We start from the raw sequence: 22,357 nt of genomic DNA, 5'->3' as shown, positions 1-22,357 counted from the left end.
TGAGATCATCTGTGGTTTCGGGGTGAGGTATCATCAATATGCTGATGATACCCAGCTTTTCATCTCCACCCCGAACCAACCCAGCGATGCCCTCGATGTGATGTCCCGTTGCCTGGAAGCAGTATGGATTTGGATGGGGAAGAAGACTGAGTGGCTTTACGTACCGGCATCTCGACTTGTCCAAGAGGTTCCATCTTTGTTTATGGGAGGAGAAGTGTTACCTCCCATTGATAGGGCACGCAATTTAGGCATCCTCCTGGATTCACGACTCAGTTTTGAAGATCATATATGAGTCGTGGCCAGGGGGGCATTTGCCCAGGTTCGCCTGGTGCGCCAGTTGCGCCCCTATCTGGACTGAGATGCCCTACGTACGGTCACTCATGCACTCATTACCTCCCGTATAGATTACTGCAATGCTCTCTACATGGGGCTGCCCTTGAAGACCACCCGGAGGCTCCAGCTGGTGCAGAATGCGACCACGCGGGTAGTGATGGGAGCATCCTGATATTCCCATATTACACCCCTCCTGTGTGAGCTGCATTGGTTACCGGTCATCCTCCGGGTGAGATTTAAGGTGCTGGTACTTACCTTTAAAGCCCTACATGGCCTAGGCCCGGGATATTTGCAGGACCGTCTGCTGCCAGGAACGCCTTCCCATCGCCCAGTGCGCTCACACAGAGAGGGCCTCCTCAGGGTGCCGTCGGCTAGACAATGTCGGCTGGTGACCGCCAGGGGGAGGGCCTTCTCTGTGGGAGCGCCAGCCCTGTGGAACCAACTCCCCCTTGAGCTCCGGATGGCCCCGGATCTCCAGTCCTTTCGCCGCGGCCTTAAAACATTACTTTTTCATCAGGCTGACCTGGACTGACGACAGGGATTTTAAAATGTTTTTTAATTTTTTTAATTTTTAATTTATTAATTTTAATTTGGGGGGGCTGTTAATTTAATTCTTTTAAACTTTTGTATTGCTGTATTTTATTGTTGTTAGCCGCCCTGAGTCCTTCGGGAGATAGGGCGGCATATAAGTCCCAAAAATAAATAAATAAATTTAGCAACAGAAATTTTTCAGCTCACTTGTGGTCATAAGTTGAGCAGTATTTACTGTATATAGCCTCCATAAGACTCCAGGGATTTGCCTCCAATGAAAGTTATCCCTGTAAAAACTCCCCTAACCTCCTAGCATTTCTACATTATTATAAAAAAATAATCGACTGAAGAAATTAAAAGTATTAAACATTTTGTCTTCCTTCACAGATTGTTGGAGTAGATCCCGATGGTTCCATTGTTGCTTTGCCCAGCTCATTAAATGTAGTCTCAGCCCAGGATACAACAATGGAAGTGGAAGGGATCGGTCATGACTTTATCCCAACTGTCCTTGATAGATCCGTAAGTCTCAAGGTGACAAATGTCACCAGACATAGGAATGAAATGTGTGATGCTAAGAATAAGCAGCCTCAGGATCCAAATAAGATTCATTGAAAATCATTTGCTAATGTTGATATATTTATACATTTACACAAGATCAATCTACAGATCTATATTATATATAAATGTACTATATATCCTCAAACATATGTACATTCACATTCACTCCCTTCTTGTTTAGAGGTCAGGTTCCGTTCCAATGACCAAGTCATTAAATGAAATGATTGCTAAATGAACAAGTGACTGACATTCTTTGAAGATCACTGTTTGCTTCCATCTCATTTGGATAAAGTTCTCATACAGCTACACCAACATTATTTTCACTCCAGTGAGTGTTGTCGTTAGGCACACAGAATTCGGTTATAAAAGCACAGATTGGTTGGAAAATGATTTTTTCCAAAACATTTATTACCACAATAATTGCAAATGGTCACTAATTGAAGTAGTCCCTAAATGGGTGTGTGTATGTGTTCGTTTATTTATTCATTCATTCATTGTTCTGGAAGGTGCTAATTCAAAATTTGTGGATGATGTTGAGGAGGAGGATATAAAATGCATTATATTCCTTGCCCTTATTAGAACAAAACTGAAACATGTATACATTAAGAAAAAAAAGTTATACAAAAGGCATTCCAAGAATTAGAAATATGTGGAAATGAAGAAAATTAAATATAAGTTTGACCTCCTTTCTGCAGAAAAAGTATGTGTTTGATTTCTGCCTATGGGGTGCATTTGTTCTATCATCTCAAGAGTTTCCCAGCACCAGCTATAGAGGGCAAGTCAAGGAATTATGGTCCTGATCCTAAGCCAGATGAAAACCTCGTGTCAGCTGTAACCAAAATATTTTTCATCTTCTGAAATATTCTGTCACTTGTCTTTTACTATGTAACACTCTATGATGCATTTGTTGCAAAAGTGGGTGAAAAGATTTGCCCGTCATTATTGAAAATTGCTGAAATCCAAAATTTTTCCTTTTGTATTCTTGGTAGGTAATAGACCAATGGTGCAAAAGCAATGATAAAGAATCCTTCCTTATGGCTCGTAGATTAATTAGAGAGGAGGGCTTGCTTTGTGGTAAGTATTGCATAGTGATAAATATATATTAAAAAAATAATTTAGCTCCTAAGCCAAAAAGTAAATCAAAATTTAAAAATATAAGGACCTCTTAGTTCTTATATTGATGGAATAATTATGTAGGTATTAATTGCTTGTTCACTGAAGCAGGGGAGAGTGGGACACAACTCATTTATTTATTTATTTAATTGGATTTGTATACCACCCTTTCCCGAAGGACTCAGGGCGGTTTACAGGGAATTAAAACAAGAAATACAAAAATTAAAAACAATTAAAAAGATTATAACAGTCCCTGAAAGAGTAAAAACCCCAATTAAAATTAAAATTAAAATTCTCAGCCTGGGCCAGAGAGCTCGAAGAGCCAGGTCTTCAGGTCCCAGCGGAATGAACGGAGGTCGGGGGCAGTCCTCAGCTCCACGGGCAGCTGGTTCCAGAGGGCAGGCACCCCCACTGAGAAGGCCCTCCCCCCGGGCGTTACCCGCTGGCAATCTTTTACCGCCGGCACCCTGAGAAGACCCTCCCTGTGGGAGCGCACTGGACGAAGGGAACTTGATTCTGGCAGCAGGAGTTCCCTCAAATATCCCGGACCCAAGCCATTTAGGGCTTTATAGGTCATTACCAGCACCTTGAATCTCACCCGGAGGGCAACCGGAAGCCAATGCAGCTTGCGGAGTAGAGGAGTTACATGGGAGTATTGGGAAACCCCCATCACAACTCGCGCGGCTGCATTCTGCACAAGCTGAAGCCTCCGAGTGGTCCTCAAGGGCAGCCCCATGTAGAGAGCGTTGCAGTAGTCTAAACGGGAGGTCACGAGCGCATGAGTGACTGTACGTAGGGCATCTCGGTCCAGGTAGGGTCACAACTGGTGCACCAGGCGAATCTGGGCAAAAGCCCCTCTGGTCACGGCTCCTATATGGTCTTCAAAATTGAGCCGGGAGTCAAGGAGGACGCCCAAGTTGCGAGCCCTATCAATGGGGGGTAAATAGCACACAATTGTGGAGATGTCCAGGCCCAGGACCATGTAGGATTTTATAGGTGACAACCCAAACTTTGGAGTTCATCTGGAAGATAACTGGCAGACAATGCAATCCCCCATAATAATGATGATGTGTGTGAACAAAATCAATGTGTCCATAACTTCTGCAAATTGTACTGGTGGAAATTTCTGAATGATTACTGTCAGCCCATGTTGAATGATTGGCAAAAATCCAGCCATGAGGTGACAAAGGTATGAGTGACATGGCAAAGCCTACTTTTTTTAAGAAATGGATGCCACTGGCATACAAGATGCAATTGTGCAAAGTTCCTCTCAAAACCTTGAATTGTTACTTCACTTTATAGAGTAGGCTTATATATTGAATGTTTTGCATCTCAGGAGGTCTGTCCTTTATCTGTCTACCATAGAGAAAAATAATTTAGACATTGCATTAAAAAGGAATGAATACTGACAAGGCTAACTCCTTAACTGAGCCGTGGTGGCACAATGGTTAGAATGCAGTATCGCAGGCTAACTCTGCTCACTGCCAGCAGTTCAACCCTGAGCAGCTCAAGGTTGACTCAGTCCTCCATCCTTCCAAGGTGGGTAAAATGAGGACCCAGATTGTTCGGGGAAATATGCTGACTCTGTAAACTGCTTAGAGAGGGCTGTAAAGCACAATGAAGTGGTATGTAAGTCTATGTGCTATTGCTATTGCTATTAGCTTACAGTAATGCTCATCATTTTTGCAAACTTTTGATTAAAACATGTACTAGATATGAAAACTGTTTATTATTTTCTTATTCAGGGAAGTTTTTAAATGGAATCACATCCAAACCAGAACTGAGTCCCACAACATTAGGATTTGAACAATTCTGCTTATTCTAGGCTAGGAAAGAGATTCAGCATCCACAAATCTCCACTGCTGGATTCTTAGGCCATATAAGAATATCAGGTCAGAATAGAAAAAGTCCTTACTCAGTGCAGTACCACCCATCATGCTCTTTTTTGCTGTTAAAACATGGTTAAACCGGCAAGGCTACATTTATGGGATTCAGTTTACTGATGTTAAATCAAGATTGCTTTGACAAGGTTCTAAATCAGGGGTGTCAAACTCAATTTCATTGAGGGCCGCATCAGCATTGCGGTTGCCCTCAGGGGGCCAGGTGGGTATGGCCAGTGTGGGCGTGGCCTACTGGGTGGGCGTGGCTAGAGTGCGTACAGCCTACTGGGTGGGCGTGGCCAGCTCTACATCGTTGGCATCAAGGGTGCCTATGGGGGCCTGGGCAGGAGTGGGACAGATCTGAGGGTCTCTGGCAGGAGGAGGGTCTCTGGGCCAGGGCCAAGGCAGTGGGGGCCGTTCCCTCACTGTTTCCAGGATGGCTTCGCGGGCCGCATGAAACCACTTCACGGGCCGGATCTGGCCCCCGGGCCTTGTGTTTGACATGTCTGTTCTAAATACTGCAGGCATCACAATGAGTAAGCATCAATATTTTTTAAAAAAAATGGAAATTTTACAAGGCCCAAGTTCACATTCCTTTATTCTCTTTATGTTCAGTGTTTTGCTATTACTTTTCCTTGTTTTCTTTTCCTTGCTGAGTAATGTGTGTATCCTCTGGCTTCTATAATAGGAGGCAGTGCAGGCAGTGCAATGTCTGCAGCTGTGAGAGCTGCCAAGCAACTAAAAGAAGGTCAGCGTTGTGTTGTCCTCTTACCTGACTCTGTGAGGAACTACATGTAAGAGAACGGCTTTTCATTTCTTTATAACACATTCCTTTCTGTGTGAAAGTGATTGCCCACATTGACTAAACTGCCTGCCAAAGGAATGCTTAAAGATCCTCCCCTTGCTGAATTCCACCCACTTCTTAAAACCTCACTATTGTGTAGTGGGTTCTTGGCCGCATGGTTGGACGACAGATAAAGGATTCAGCATGGCAGCACTTTATTGGTAGCAGTATCAAGAGAACAAAGGGGTTACCTGTACCCCCTTATATACTTGGCCAGGTGCACTGACAGCCAATCCCTTATTTAGGTTTTCCCGCCGAGCACAACCAGATACGGTACAGCGCCACCTGATGGTCACGCTGAGCTGCTGCTATATTTTATTATCCCCATACATAACACCAGGGCTTTTTTTCTCATAGAACGCTCAGAATGGAGTTCCGGCACCTTTTTTGGATGGAACCTTGTAGGGTAGGCAAGGCGGGTTGTATGACATGTGTGAGTTCCGGCACCTTTTTCTTTTACAAAAAAAAAGCACTGCATAACACTCACACTTCTGAGGAAAGAGGTTGGATCCTTCCCTTCCTTTCTTCGAATTGCCCCAGGACTCTCTGTGCGTGGAGAAAGGGATTGCCCTTTTCTCTTTGTACAGGGAGGCATGAAGGGATCTAGGCAGGATGTGGATTTTTCTGGGAGAGGAAGAGACCTCTGCTTGGCCCTAAGGAGAGGATTCCTTTTAATTTTAAGGAGACCTTAGAGAAAGGTGTGATATTAGCAGCTATTTCTGATTCTAAAATGCGAAAAAAGCCACTGATATCAAGGTTTCTATGTCATCAAGAGGTTATGGATAGATTGGATTTGTTGGTAGATCTCTAGGATTTGCAGTAAGGTTTTCTAATTCCTAATAGTATTACTTTTTTTAAAAAAAATTTATTGAAATCATCCACAACTACATCATAACAATACATCGCAGTGCTTATTAAAATTACAAAACATAATAATAAACATTCTAATGATTTAAACAAATTGCTATTACATTGTATATTCAATCCTTCCCATAACCATCCCTTTTTGTCAACCATTCATACCATGGTCTCCAAGATAAATAATAATCTGTATCCCCCTTATCTTTCAGCAGCATGGTCAGACGATCCGATTCCGCACAGTTAATAAATTTCTTAATTAGCAGGTCCTTGGGAGGGCTAACAGAATTCTTCCAGTATTGAGCCCATAATATGCGTGCCGCCGTTAACAAATGTGACATCAAATACCATGTAGATCTATTCAAGTTGTCTGGTTTTAAGCCTAACAAAAATGTCTCAGGAGTCAATTTAACAGAATATTCTAAAATCTCATTCATCCATATATGAAGCCGATGCCAATACTTCCTCGCTTCGCCACAGGTCCACCATTGGTGGTAATAGGTGCCTTCTCTTTCTCCACACTTCCAACATGCTGGGGACACACCCAAAAACATTTTACCCAATCTAGCTGGCGGGAGATGCCAACGAAACATCATCTTATAAATGTTCTCCTTATACGCAGTAGATTTCGTCAGCCTAACATTTTCCTCCCAAATGGACCGCCACTTATCACGTTCAATTTGATAACCCAGATTCCTTTCCCAGGCGACCCTAAAGCCCTCTGTAAGTTCATTTAACCCATCCGTATCCAATAGTAAGGAGTAACATTTTGCCAGCAACTTCTCACTTTTCCCGAAAAGAATCTTATCAAATCCTTGAGCTTCTCTAGTAATCCCTGGCACCACTCTCTCCTTCATGAACCAACTGCGAAGCTGCATATATGCCCACCAATCTACCTGGATACCCTGTTCCTGCAATTGCGATTTAGATTTTAATTCTCCATTTAAATGTAATAATTCTTTATAAGTCACCCTTTTTTCTGGATTAAACACATTAGGGTAGGTCAATGCTTCCATCGGCGACATCCAATACGGTATCCTCATATAAAACTTCTTCCTAACCAACGACCAAACCCCTAATAGTATGTTATGCAAATAATGCCTAATAAAATATTTCGGTGGGCTTCCTAACTCCCGCCAGAAATGGGCATGCCACCCTTGGGCTAGATCATGTCCCTCTAACACTAACAATCGCCTATTTTGGAGAGTCATCCACTCCCTTATCCAAACTAATAACGCCGCAATATACCTCAATAACCAGTTTAAATACCTCCAATTCACCTTGTCAAATGCCTTTTGGGCATCAAGGAATACCAATGCTGTTTATCAGGTTGGGCCTCATAATATTCCAACACATCAATTATAATTCTCAAGTTGTCCCTAATCTGCCTAGATGGTAAAAAAACCATTTTTGTCACTATGAATGAAGCTATTCAAGAATCTTTTAAGTCTCCCAGCCATGATAAAAGCGAATATTTTATAATCTGAATTTAAAAGGGAGATAGGTCTATAATAGTATTACTAATAGCAAATGTACCCAAAATTTTGCATTAAAATATCTGATTTATAGTATTTCAGAGGTTGGTTTGTAACTGTAACAATGATGTCTCAGTAAAGGCAGTATTTGACCATTCTCCCTCTTTCCTTGACAAATACTGTTTGTAGCTGAGTCATGTTAAACAAAACCAACCCAAAACACTCACTGACTCACACCTGATGAATAGAATAGAATAGAATAGAATAGAATAATAGAATAGAATAGAATAGAATAGAATAGAAAGAATAGAATAGAATAGAATAGAATAGAATAGAATAGAATAGAATAGAATAGAATAGAATAGAATAGAATAGAATAGAATAGAATAGAATAGAATAATAACTTTATTGCCACTTTGGATGTGCACTAATCAGCATACATTAAAATGAAATTTTGTTGCATGCAGCTCTCAAAGGGTCACCACCTCCAATATACACTACATAAATATGACAAAAATAAAAATAAATAAATACAGAACTCTGCATATGCCCACATATATTATATGATACAGAGAAACAACACAGGCTAGTTCAGATTATGTATACATGTGCATGGCGAGAAAAATGAACCTTGCAAATTTACCAGACGAATGGCATTGGGAACAAAGCTATTACAGGATTGGGTTGTCCTGCTAGAAATACTTTGAAACTTCCTCCCAGAGGGGGGAGCAACAGATTGTAAAGTGAATGTGTGGGGTCTGTAACAATGCTTTGAGCTCTAAGCATATAGTGCTTATAAGCAGCATTCTGAATGCCAGGAAGTGAGCTTTCTATGATTTTCTCAGCTGTCCTTACCACTTTCTGTGTGGACTTTCTATCTAAGGCACTTCTGCCACCAAACCAGACAGTGAAGCAGTTTCTTAAAATGTCCTCAGTCGTGCCTCTGTAAAAAGTGGCCAGGACAGAAGGAGAAAGATGTGCTCTCCTCATCCAACGCAGGAAATGCAGACTGGTTTGCACGCTTCACTAAGGATGATGTGTGGAGAGACCAATTCAGATTGTTAGTTATCTGCACCCCCAGATACTTAATACTGTTGACCACCTCTACAGCTCCATCCTTGATACTGAGTGGAGTATGACTATGCCGGCTCTTTCTAAAATCTACAATGATCTTCTTTGTTTTATCAACATTTAGAACCAGGTTACTTTTATTGCACCTTCACCTCTTCCCTATAAGCATCTTCATTGTCATCCCAGATAAGACCCACCACTGCTATGTCGTCTGCATACTTCACAATATGATTCATAGCAGATTTGGCACAGCAGTCGTGGGCCATCACAACACCCTCACTTGACACACCCACACCTGAAGCCTTATAAACAGAACACTGACACTGACATCCCCTAAACTCTGCTGAAGATGTTACCTAGCCTGTAATGAAATGTTTGGAAACCAATCCACAAGCTAGGAGAACGAATCTTCACCCCCAAAACACCGTGTTATTGGCTAAAGCCACCCAGGGTTATTTTGAAGATGGATAGCTATATAAGTATTTTAAATAAATAAATAAAACAGAATAAATAGTGTTTGTTCAAGTCAAATGCATTAAATCCAGAAGTGCCCTCTTACTATGAGTAAAAATAAAATAATACATAAAGCAAGTAACTCTCTCCTGCCTTTTCATTACATCCCCAATTAGCTGGCTGTTTACTTAGTAAATTCATTTATTTATAAAATTTATTGGCTGCCCATCTTACCACATGGGCGGCTTACAATATCAAAGTTAAAGTTGCCTAACAATAAGACCAGCCTTTATTTTATACAATTTTTCAACTTTACCACCAACTTCTTAATAAATCATTCCACAGTTGCCTCCAAAAATGCATTCTACCTTGTTCCCTCCCCACCCCAACAATAGCTAATTTACTGACTGGAACCTAATTTTAAAGAGTAGTGTAGTTTAAAGATTTAAATTAAAATGTAGTTATATAGATTGGTTCAGTAATAGATGCAGAGTATCAGCAAGGAAGCATCAAAACAGCCAAGATGACAAATGTGGTGTTAAATGTAAGCTGTGCTCCCTTTCTAGCAGTGTTGACATCACATACGTGTACAAAAGGAACAGGGATTAGATTGTGATGCCAGGTTCTTGTTTTGATCCCTTGAATTAGGACACCTCTAGGCTTAACACAACACCTTCATTCTTTTTTCATTGTTTCCAGGTCTAAATTTTTGAATGACAAATGGATGGCCCAGAATGGATTTCTAAAAGATGTTCAGGAACATTATCCTTGGTAAGTTCAATGCACTTGACCTGTTTTCCCACCACCATCACCCAATGCAGGGCTATATCAGATGATTTTTATTCTCAGCACGATGGAAATCCAATTGACCTTCCCAGGCCTTCAATGCTCATTCTGTTCCAATGAGGAGATGCCTCTACCAACAGAATGACTTAATTAAATACAATCCTTAGAAAAAAATTAACCTGAAAAGGAAGAAATCAAACAGCGAATCATGAAGATGTATTCTCTGTCCTCTATAATGCAGAATGGATTATGTAATAGAGAGGAGATTTCAACTGAATGTTGTATTTTTTAAAAAAAATCCCCTTTTGTATTGAAACCAATTACACAGACAGGTGCTAAGCATTGGGATGTGTTTAAGGAGAGGCTAGGCAACCTCGGCTCTTTTATGACTCATGGACTTCAACTCCCAGAATTCCTGAGCCAGCCAAGCTGGCTCAGGAATTCTGGGAGTTGAAGTCCATGAGTCATAAAAGAGCCGAGGTTGCCTACCCCCTGGGCTAGACAGCAGCCTGTCAAATATACTTTAATATGTATTTTTGCACAGAGCAGAAGATTAGATTTGATGGCTTAAATGTCCCCTTCCAAATTTCTTTTGGTATCTGTATTCCTCCTAAGAATGGAAATCATTTAAACACAGTTAATTTATGAGGACCTCTTCCAGTTTGGGCAATTTTTATGAAACCTGTTGCCATTATTTAGGAGGAGTGGCATCCAGGCTACACTGATAGTTGTGTTGTTGTTTTTTCCTATTTGCGTTGCGATTCCTGCTTTTCGTGTGTGGCTTGCCTTGTATACTTGTAGTAAACTACAGGTATGTGGGTTTATATGTGTGTTTGTGTGTTTTAATTAACAATAGTTACAATGATGAATGTATATTATATTACTTCTTATAAAGAGGCACACTTTGAAAAGAAAAACAGGAGTTATCTTTATAGGAAATGGGTATGCTAAGAACAAATCTTTTATCTCATTGCTAAATTAATTAAATAAATCCCTTACCACTATCTTAGTCTTCTTTCTTTAAGCTGTGCACATAGAATGGTATTCAGGGAAGACCAGAACAGATTCTGACTGCAGAGGGGGTAACAATATATACTACTCTTTTTTGTCTGATAGGTGGTGGAGTATTAAAATCAAGAAGCTGAATCTTTCTGCTCCTCTGATTCTCCTTTCCGATGTGAGCTGTCAAAAAGCAGTTGAAATCCTACAAGAAAAGTCATGCAGTCAAGCACCAGTCGTGGCAGAATCAGGGTAACTTTCTTTTTAGCATGGGCATGGGGCGCAACTGCTGTTGGGAGGGCTGGTCCTTTGTTTTGCCAAGGGTCCACTTTAAAACTTCTTTTAGAACTTTATGGAGCAAAATAACTATTACATCTTGAAGAAGATCAATGTAATCATTTCACAGCTTCTGGGAAAGCAAAAGTTTTTTTTTTAAAAGTACCACCAACTGCTAATAGCACAATGTGTGGGGGCAGGGGGCTGCCAACTGGGGGCTATGAGTTATCCACTTCTGATTTGTTTCAGCAGTTACTTACCTTTGAGATAATATTTTGTAATATTTTATGGCCTAAAGCAGTAAAGGATTATCCATTTTTCCCTTAATTAAGAGGAACCTTAAACAGATACTAAGAATGCTAGACTCAATATGGACTCAGTCTCTGCACATGGAGGATTTGGTAGGATTCCATTTTGTCTCTTTCCATGTCTGAATGTAAAAAAAAATTGTTTCTTTTCTTGAAAGCGCCATCTTGGGAATTGTAACTATTACCAACATCCTCTCCTCGATCCTGACAGAAAATGCACAGTTCTTAGACCCAGTCATAAAAGTCACTTATCAACAATTTTCAAAGGTATTTCTCTTTACCTTGCTTTACCTTCATAATGCATCATCCATAAAATGAACAGAACAAAGAAGAGGTGGAAATTATGGATATACACTAAGTTGTTGTTAAAAAAAATGGATTCAGTTTGTGGCCTTCATCTTGTGCTTATGGGGCCTTGCTTACTAAATACGTTAACCTCAGGATTTGTTGAGCTCTTCCTTCTCACATGCTCAAGCCACACCTCTGGTTGTATACTGCAGCAGGTTACCTCAGCTCACTATTTTTAAAATAGGCGATGATGCAGGTTTTTGTTCCTGTAGCTGTTAAATCCTGTCAGTTTACAGAAAAAATGGTTTTGGTGTTCAAGTATTATGTAACTTAAGAGTGAACCAAAGGACTACAAAATATTGCTGTAAATTGCAAGTGAGGCAAGGCCAAGGGGAAGGGAAGGGGGTGTTCCACCTATTACATAACAACACTCTTCACATATTAGTAGGAAAACAAAGATACATCTCTTTTCTTGAGAATTCTTTAAAAAATGTGTTCTCTGGACGTGAAAAAAAGACTTTCACACATCTTATTCCTTTACCTGATGGATTTTTAAGGTGGTTCATAGTGACATGGAAGTATTATAAATACATAGTACAGTACACACAGTTTTAAAAATGCTTTTATTAACTGAATACAAAAAAGAACAAGCAGAAAAACACATAAGGTATGAAGAAACAAACAAAACTCTAAAATATAAGCCTGAGTAAGCATGTGCAAATATAGTTGAAGTACATGCTTTTAGGGATACAGAGGACACACTTATTGTATGAGCATGTAGCATGTGGATTAGATTTCAAGACAGGATCTTTCCTTGATTTTGAGAATTTCATCACTATAACTTCATATAAATTGGGTTCTTTGTGCTATTTGCACCATTTCCCTCCTTTCTCAGGAAAGTAGGAAAGTGATAGGCATTGCTGCTGCTGCAAAATGACTCTGAATAAGCACAGATTGCCCATGTAGGATTTAGTTTATAACAGGACAATACGTGGGAGGAATTTCAAATGATAAACTTGATATTGGGCTCCTAGTAGCCATTTGATTCACTTGATTATTTGGGATACACAGATTAATCTGGATGACACCCTGGGAAAACTTTCACATGTCCTGGAAAATGAACAATTTGCTGTTATAGTCCATGAAGTGGAGCAATGTAAGTACCAAGGAAGGGAGTTTATATGGCATTGAAGATTTTCAGTCAGTTTTCTGCTTTCATTCTTACATCACCCTCACTTCAGCCAGAACATGCCCCAATAACCATTTTTATATGGTGTGTCTTTACAGTGTTGATCTTGCCTCATCTCCAGGCCATATCTAAAGCACCTTAAGACTGCCTTTAGCTCTTTCATGTTTGAATTATCATTTTCTTTCTTCTCTTTGCACACTTGGGGCTAAGGATATGATCTAGCATGCTTCGCTGCTAGTGTGGTGAACAATGTAGTCAAGTACGGGCTCTTCTTGGTATTGATTGGCCATTTTATGCTGCTGCAGGTATGCACCCTTCAAGCATGTACCCAGATTCTAGAACTACCCTTCACGGTTACTTTGGCTTGGATTGCAAGAAAGAAACCAGACTCCTGACTTTCCTTAGAGCCTCTGCCTATTGACCAGTGCTCTGCCTATTGACCAGTGTCCCTGTCTTGTGGACCTCTTTAAGTACATAGGTTTAATGTTTTTTGTAGGGGGAGTGGGAGTCATCTGGATTTCCACAGCCCAGATAGATAGCCCTATAATAATCACTGAAATGGTCACCTTAACAGTAAAGTCTGTTCCCTAAAAGCCAGTGACTTGGAGATGAGGGAAGAAATTGAGCCTTCCATTCAAATCCTTTTGTGTCTATTGGTGCACAAAAAGGTATGATAAGCTCCAGGCTTCTCCTGCCCCCACCCCCCAGTCTGGCAGGAAAGAGGGTGAGGTCTGAGAGACTATGCGGTATCAATGAGACATGTTCATCTGCATGTTTTAAGTCAGAAGCTAGTATACCATTGGATGCTTTCTTTCATTCTTATTTGGAAATACATTCCTCTTTCTTTTCCAGACAATGCAAAGGGGTCCCCCTTGATGAAACAGATGGTATTTGGTGTGGCCACAGCTGTTGATCTGCTCAGCTTTATCACACCAAAGAACAAACCTCAAGATCGAAATGCATCATTTACATCTGTTTATGAAAGGACTTTTCCAGAATCAGGAAAAAATAACTGAAGATGTTTAACTTAATGGTTTACAATATGGCGGGGCCGTCTGCAGGGGGTGATCAAAAAAGTCAAGATGGTGGCTGTGATGGGGTGACACACATAAACTCCAAGAGGAGTTTCAATCATCCCATTATGGTTGCCATCTTGATTTCTTTACTGTATCCTGCTGAAACCCTTGCAATTTGGGAAGCTTTTTATATTAATGTCTCTAGTAGTTCTTGGTTTACTCGATGTCATTCTGAATAACAATTTTGGCAATAATCTGAGATTAAGATGATCTGAGTAAAATTTTTAACAAGCTGGCATTCTCAGACCTTTTCAAAATAAGATTCTTGGAGTTAACATTTTACTAAATGAATCCCCCAAGGAGGTCTTCTTGTTCTGATTTCTTTTGACATTTTCATTTGTATGTTAACTTTGATTGATAAATGCATTTCAAAATCTGCTGGCAGAAGAATAAAGTGAAAGTAGCTGAATGACATCGAGAACATTGACAAAGAAGGGGGCCTGAAGTGAATGATTCTGATGGCAGTAAGGTGAAGATGTGTCAGATTTTTTTGCTCGGGGAAAAAAAAAATCTTACCTATGTGGGGTGACTACAGGTTGTATCTGTTAATACTGATCAATGCAAATTTAATCTCCCACATTTTTCAGTAAGAAAGGTTCTAGGTTAAGAAAATTATATACATTTCCTCTTGATTTCAGTGGACTGGCAGCAATGCAACTGAGGATTGGATTTGAGGAAATTTGAGGGCCTTTTTACAGAGTCAGAATATAAATAGTTTTGTTATTCACTTCTCTGATTAAATTCTCATTTTAATCACTGGAAACAAATCACTGCATGCAGAATACGGGTAGTCCTTGATTTATGACCACAATTGAGCCCAAATTTTCTGTTGCTAAGCAAGTCAATTGTCAAGTGATTTTTCTCTCTCCCCATTTTATGATCTTCCCTGCCACTGTTATTAGCTGAATTACAATTTTAAATTGGTAACATGGTTGCTAAATGAATCTGGTTTCCCCATTGACTTTGCTCGTCAGAAGGTCGCAATAGCTGATCACATGATCCCAGGACCCCGCAACCGTCATAAATACATTCATGTGCCAAGCATCTGAATTTTGATCACATGACATGGAGGGGATGCTGCAACAGTTGTGTGAAAAATGGTCACAAGTCACATTTTTTAATGCTATTGTAACAGTCTTTGAACGGTCACTAAACAAGTGGTTGTTAGGACTAGCTGCAGTGCAAGCCTATTTAACCCTACATAATTTTATGAAAAGAGGATAAAAGGTGTAAAAAAAGAGAGCCTTGCCTGAAATAACATAGAAGACAGGTGGAAAAGATATTAGCATTAATCATAAATAACATGATAATCAATTGTACATTCAGTGAAGTTTCTCCAAATTGATTTCTATTTTTACAGTTGTATTTTTCCTGTTGACTGGTTAGCGCTATCTTCAAAATTACATTCCTGTATAAAGTGGGATGGGGGTGTGGGTGGGGTGATCTAGATTTAGATATACAGTGAATATTGCAAAAATGTCTATAATTTTATTTAATTTTTTCAAAAAAGACAACTCGTTAAAAAAAAAAGGCTCCAGTTCTGGGGGAATTGTTTAAATTTACCTCACTGGACTAATAATTTGATTAATTTTCACTAGTTGTGGCCAGATAATATTCTTGATTCCTTGATTATATTAATTGTTTTAGACCGGTTTTTCTCAACTGGCATTTCACAGACCCCCTCGGTTTGCTGGGGTTTTGTGAAAGATCATGACTTTATAAGTTTTTTTAATGTTGCGTTCTATGCGAGGCTAGCACCTAATAACATGTTTGTTATTCCCTGGATTTTAATGTATTACTGACTGCAGAAGCTATTAAACATAGAGAAATTGACAGAGAGGATTTGCAGCTGAATAAAGGAAAGATATTAAAACAAGGGGAAAGCATATTCTTTATGGTGAGATATAACATAAAGCTCACATCTGGGAACAATGCATGCTGTTATTGTTGTTGTGTGTAATCATTAAACTGCCAAACAAAGAAACAGACAAAAGAAAAACTGCAACATATGCATAATGCAAATTTTAAAAGGGTAGAATTTGCACAGCACTGTAGTGATGTACTTTTCATCATTCTTCCCACCTGTGATAAATCTGCTCAAAATTAATATTGACATTCTAAGTTATATTCATTTTTACTATATTTATTCTTCCCCTAATCTCATAGTAAGCATTATCGAACTATTTATATAAAAGTCAAATGATATCAGATTAAATATTTACATCAAAGCTCTTTATTTTTCTAGGAGTATTTATCCCACTATATTTAAATCAATTAATAAATAAAGAACCCCTCTCCACTCATTTTTCACAAAAAGGAAGTTATTGTTCATTTGCAGTTCATTTCCAAGTGTAGTTTCTTATTACAAACTAGAAATGCAACTTCAAAAATAGATTGAGTTTCAACCTGGGTTGAGTTAGAGCAAAACAATTGACAAATCTAACCTGAAATAATGACAATTCAAGCTGCTAAACTATCTTTTCCTGACAGCTATCTGAATTCAACCTATTTAGTAAATTTAATTAATCTTTCCTATAACATAACATGTTATATAATATATTCATTTCATAATGAATACTTTCCCCCTTCAGAACAAAATATGAACGGCTCATTTTAATACTGCAGAAGTTCTTTAAGAATTGGGAACTCCACAGAATTATTTATATTTTAATCACTTAAGAATTATCTGCATATTACAAAAAGTCCCCTAAAGTAATATTATATGCATATTTCTGCTTTAGCCAAAGCCTGAATAATAAATGGACTGCTTTGAAAGTCTTAGGAAACTTTCTCACTAATGTTTTGTTTCACTTCAAAATGATTCTAACCTGTTATCTATTTCTGAGAGCTAAATTGATTTATACCTAGTCCAGGGGTAGGCAACCTTGGCTCTTTTATGACTAGTGGACTTCAACTCCCAGAATTCCTGAGCCAGCATGGCTCAGCTTGGAATTCCCCTCAGCATGGCTGGCTGAGGAATTCTGGGAGTTGAAGTCCACAAGTCATAAAAGAGCCAAGGTAGCCTACCCCTGACCTAGTCACACTAAGCAAAATTACTATTTTCCTATGAACCAGAGCTAATCTCCAAGCATTTTTGGACAGCACGCTTACTCATTGGCAGGAATAATTGCCTCAAGCTAGCCTTCATTTTCCCCGCCTCCCTTTTTGCATATTTGTTTATGTGATCTTGTTTGTTGTTTGTCTGTCTGTGTCAGTCTTGATTCAGCTGGTGCAAAGTGCAGCAGTGAGAGCACTCTTTGGGGCTCCTAGGATGGCCTGTATTACACCTCTACCCCACAAACTGCACAAGCTACCAGTCCCCTTCAGAGTCCAGTTCAAGGTGTTGGTTATGACCTAGAAGCCATTAATGGCATGGGTCCAGGTTACCTGATGAACTGTCTCGTCTCCTTAGGACGAACACATTGTATTTGTGCTGGCAGAGAGGGCCTACTTTAGATACCATCAGTCAAAGAACTCCGACTATCAGGATCCAGAAGAAGAGCCTTCTCTGCCACAGCACCCATCCTTTAAAATATCTTACCCTCTAGGATAAGATCTTCCCCCACCCTCCTATCCTTCCATAAGAGCCTAAAGACATGACTCTGCCAGTTGGCCTGGGGACCCAAAGGGGAGTTTCATGCTGGAGGTGGCTGTTGGATTTATGGCAGACTCCAGTCCATTGCTCTCTGCTCTCCACCTGTCCATCTTGTGTTATCACACAGATGTATTCTTGTTCTCTTTTTCATTTTTCATTTTATTGTTTTATTATTTTACTTCTGTTTTGATTACACTTCTTTTCTTTTCTTGATTTTTAATACTGTAGCCCCACTGCAAGTATTAGCCCCACTGCAAGATGGGCAGCAAATAAATTGAACAAATAAGCATAGTACTAAAGCACATCTGCCTATCCAGGGTCCTCGGAAAGGACTCAACAGGTGAACAAAAATGTGACAAACCATATTAGGCAAATCATTTCCATCTTTGCACGGCAAAATTCATTTTCTGGTACCCAAAATAAATTTTAAGGTTGCTTGCATGAAATCCCTACATCATACTAAATGGAAACTGATCAAGGTATTATTAGGTTTATTTATTTATTTTTTGCTATTCTAAAAGAGGAAAAAATGCACTGTAGACACTTGTTGACTTTCCATTTTAGTCAATAGAGAGGGCTGTTTGAAATGTCAGAAAACTGGAGCAAGGTTCCATCTTGGTTTCAAAATAAAGCAGGTTTTATCAAAAACAATCCAAAGTTCTCTTTCTAAAATATTTCTTTTTGCAAATTTACATTCTTACCTTATATTGCCTGTAACGTGGGAGGCATTGCTGAATGTTTCTTGAAGAAACTGCAAGAACAAGAAACCCCTACTTCACCTCGGCCAGCTCCAATAAATGTGAATAAATATTTATGCATACCACTACTCATAGCAAAATGTTCTGCTATACTTAAGAACAATCAGGGCTGTTGTTAATTCAAAGTTAATACTGAAGCTTGCTAACGAAATTTGAGAATATTGGCACAGGGAAAGAGAAGAAATTATGAACACAATTGCTGAAAGCAATTTCAGTAATTTCAATTATTTTCCAATGTGCGTACACAAAACTCAGTGACATCATTTACAGGTTGCTCCATACAATGGCAATGATAGTATGATAAGAGGTTTAACTTAAAAATACTTTTTATAGACTGCTGTTTTTATGCAAACAAATGTAATAAGTTATATAGGTTTAGGTTTAGGTTTTATTAAATTTTTATACCGCCCTTCTCCCGAAGGACTCAGGGCGGTGAACAGGGCATATCATAAAACTACAAAAATACAAAAGTTAAAAAAAGAATTAAATTATTGCCCAAAGTAAAAACAATAAAAAATATATAAATATTAAAACCCTAAGTAACTCCCCATCAGGCCAGGCCAGCTTGTTCAAATAAATGGGTCTTTAACCCGCGCCGGAAGGAGCGGAGATCCGGTGCCATCTGGAGCTCAACCAGCAGTTGATTCCACAGAGCTGGGGCGCCCACAGAGAAGGCCCTCCCCCTGGGGGCCACCAGCCGACATTCTCTGATTGGAGGCACCCTGAGGAGGCCCTCTCTGTGGGAACGCACAGGGCGGAGGGGAGTCGACGCCGGCAGCAGGTGGTCCCCGAGGTATTCCGGACCCATACCATGTAAGGACTTAAAAACCATCACTAAGACCTTGAACCTCACCCGGAAGACAACTGGTAACCAATGCAGCTCGCGGAACAAAGGTGTAACATGGGAGTACCGGGAAACTGAGTGGCTCTGCATACCTTCATCCTGGGTTTATTCGGACATTCCACCTCTTGCTATGGGGGGTGAACTATTACCCCCCGTAGATAGGGCTCGCAACTTGGGAGTCCTCCTAGATTCACGGCTCACCTTGGAAGACCACATAGGAGCTGTGACTAGGGGGGCTTTTGCCCAGGTTCACCTGGTGCGCCAGTTGCGGCCCTATCTAAGCCGGGATGATTTATGCACGGTCACTCACGCGCTCGTGACCTCTCGACTAGACTACTGCAACGCTCTCTACATGGGGCTGCCCTTGAGGACCACCCGGAAGCTCCAACTGGTACAGAATGCAGCCGCGAGAGTTGTGTTGGGAGTCTCCCGATACTCCCACGTTACACCTTTGCTCCGTGAGCTGCATTGGTTACCAGTTGCCTTCCAGGTGAGATTCAAGGTACTAGTAATGGTGTTCAAAGCCCTACATGGCAGGGGGCCGGAGTACCTTAGGGAACACCTGCTGCCGGCATCAACTTCCCTCCGCCCTGTGCGTTGCCACAGAGAGGGGCTCCTCAGGGTGCCACCGGTCAGAGAATGCCGACTGGTGGCCCCCAGGGGGAGATCCTTCTCTGTGGGCGCCCCGGAGCTATGGAATCAGCTACCGGTTGAGCTCCGGACGGTGCCCGATCTTTGCTCCTTTCGCGGCGAGCTAAAAACATACTTTTTTGAACAAGCTGGCCTGGCCTGATGAGGGGATTGGGGGGGTTGTTATTGTTATTTTATTGGGGTTTTAAGATGTATTTTAGCATATGGGCATTTATTTAATCATTTTTTTTAACTTTTGTAATCTTGTATTTTTATTCTTGCCCTGTTCACCGCCCTGAGTCCTTCGGGAGAAGGGCGGTATAGAAATATTATTAAAATTAAAATTAAAAAAAAAATTTAAAACTCCCAAGACAACTCTCGCGGCCGCATTCTGTACCAGTTGGAGCCTCCGAGTGGTCTTCAAGGGAAGCCCCATGTAGAGAGCATTGCAATAGTCAAGACGAGAGGTCACGAGCGCATGAGTGACCGTACACAGGGCATCCCGGTCTAGATAGGGCCGCAACTGACGCACCAGGCGAACCTGTGCGAAAGCCCCCCTAGTCACGGCTACTATATGATCTTCTAAGGTAAGCCGTGAATCTAGGAGGACTCCCAAGTTGCGAGCCCTATCCACGGGGGGTAAAGACTCACCCCCCATAGAAAATGATGGAACATTTTGAATGTCCCGGGATGCCGGAATGTACAGCCACTCAGTCTTGTCAGGGTTGAGTTGAAGTCTGTTCCTCCCCATCCAGACCCGAACCGCCTCCAGGCAACAGGACATCACGTTGAGGGCATCACTGGGGTGGTTTGGGGTCGAAATGAAAAGTTGGGTATCATCAGCATATTGATGATACCCAACTCCAAAACCACAAATGATCTCACCCAGCGGTTTCATGTAGATGTTGAACAGGAGAGGCGAGAGAACTGACCCCTGAGGAACTCCACAAACGAGAGACCTAGGGGCCGATCTCTGCCCCCCTGCCAACACCAACTGCGAACGTCCCAGGAGCTTGTTCATTGTGCGTTATATGGATTGTTGTTCCTATTCAAAATTTAATTGCATGTCTTTCTAGAGTGTTTTTTAACATAAACATTTAATTAAAAATTAATTATATTAAATATAAATATAAATTTTAATATAAATTATATCCTATAAGAAACAACACAGTCTTCAAACATTAGTGTTTTCTGATTCTGCTAGATTTATGTTTTCAACAGTTTTATTAAGAATTACAGTAAAGAGATAAAACTAATAGAAGAACCTAATACAAAAATACATGGAAAAAAATAAAAAGTGAGGAAAAACTCCCCTCAAAGGAAATAGTAATAAAAAGAAATTTCCCTCTTCATCCACAGCAAACACATTCAACATTAATAATTTAGCACTATCTCTTAAAATAAAATAAAATACATCTCCATTCTACACCTCACCCCATTTTCTCTAAACTCATCTGTAAATCTTCAGGTCTCCTTATTAAGGTTCAGTAAAAATTAATAGAAATACCTAACATAAATATATAATTCTCCTTTCCATTTAATTTAAATCCTCCTCATTCCTCTCTTAACAATTAAACATTGCAGAAAAAATTAAAAACTATTAAACATTACTAAAAACAATAATCCTTTATTCAGATTTCAAAAATAACATAAATGATGTAAAGTAATCCATTATACCACTAAACTCTTCCGAAAGAAAAACTATTCAATTAAGATAACCATTAGGCACCACCAAAGATAGCAACTCATTATTTAAATAATGAAATACATTATTTTTTGTTTTTTCCCTTCTTCCTCTTGACTATCCTTAAGTCCCAGAGCTAAAACTCATGTCCTCTTTTGTTCTATTTTTTCATCTTCTCTCAAAATTGTTAGCATCTTTATTCAAATCCATTTGGTTTCCAACCATTTGGAAACAACCCTAGGAGACGGCTTATATTTCAGTTTAAAAGCATAGTCCACAGAAGTCCTTTGATGCATTATTTGTATCTCCTTTTTAATTTTTAAATGATCATCCAATTACATTTGTAAATCCAGGACTTCCATCTCTTTCTTGTAGGTTATAATTTTTAAGTCCACCTTAAAGTCCATTTTAGTTATCTTTAAAGGAAAGTAGACATCTTATTCTCTACTAATTGATTCTCAAAGCCTTTTTTCCTAGTTTGAAATGTAAACAAGACAGATTTTTCTTAAATGACAGGATCTTTCTAATTAATTTCAAAGTCATTCTTTAAATCAATTTCACAAGCCTTAGCATTTAAAAACTTTCCAAAAACAACTCTAAAATCACCCCTTTGATGTATAGTGCAGAAATTGCAATAAAATAAAATAAAGTCCTTACAAGGCTGGAAATACATAATTTTCAAAGTATATTTAAAATGTGATAAATGAAATAAAATAAATAAAAAATAAATACATAAATTTTCTTTCTTTTTAAATGAATAGAAGGTATATTCACCTAGCAACTGTAAACTTGTGATTCTGAAAGTTTT

The 22,357-nt window shown here is 39.7% G+C and overlaps 1 protein-coding gene and 1 long non-coding RNA gene across 2 annotated transcripts in view; both read left to right on the top strand.

Moving 5' to 3' along the window:
* The window catches only part of LOC310639525 (cystathionine beta-synthase-like), a gene marked incomplete at both ends in the record, with an annotated part of 28,170 nt that extends 14,192 nt beyond the window's left edge, over nucleotides 1–13,978 (top strand). Inside the window, 8 exons of the mRNA XM_083361275.1 lie at nucleotides 1,252–1,383; nucleotides 2,412–2,496; nucleotides 5,104–5,209; nucleotides 9,816–9,887; nucleotides 11,019–11,153; nucleotides 11,644–11,752; nucleotides 12,845–12,929; nucleotides 13,815–13,978. Of these exons, the coding sequence (XP_083217401.1) occupies nucleotides 1,252–1,383; nucleotides 2,412–2,496; nucleotides 5,104–5,209; nucleotides 9,816–9,887; nucleotides 11,019–11,153; nucleotides 11,644–11,752; nucleotides 12,845–12,929; nucleotides 13,815–13,978 (888 nt within the window). The remainder of the gene's footprint in view (nucleotides 1–1,251; nucleotides 1,384–2,411; nucleotides 2,497–5,103; nucleotides 5,210–9,815; nucleotides 9,888–11,018; nucleotides 11,154–11,643; nucleotides 11,753–12,844; nucleotides 12,930–13,814) is intronic.
* A 4,444-nt stretch (nucleotides 13,979–18,422) lies between these two features.
* Nucleotides 18,423–21,278, top strand: LOC310640504. The gene is made up of 2 exons (XR_014492546.1): nucleotides 18,423–18,764; nucleotides 20,878–21,278. It is a non-coding gene; the product is annotated as an uncharacterized lncRNA (long non-coding RNA).
* The last annotated feature ends 1,079 nt before the right edge of the window (nucleotides 21,279–22,357 follow it).

Source organism: Vipera ursinii, assembly GCF_947247035.1.
Source record: "Vipera ursinii genome assembly, chromosome: 4".
Classification (NCBI taxonomy): Eukaryota; Metazoa; Chordata; class Lepidosauria; order Squamata; family Viperidae; genus Vipera; species Vipera ursinii.
Note: the sequence above shows the minus strand (reverse complement) of the source record. Positions and strands in the feature narration are given on the sequence as shown.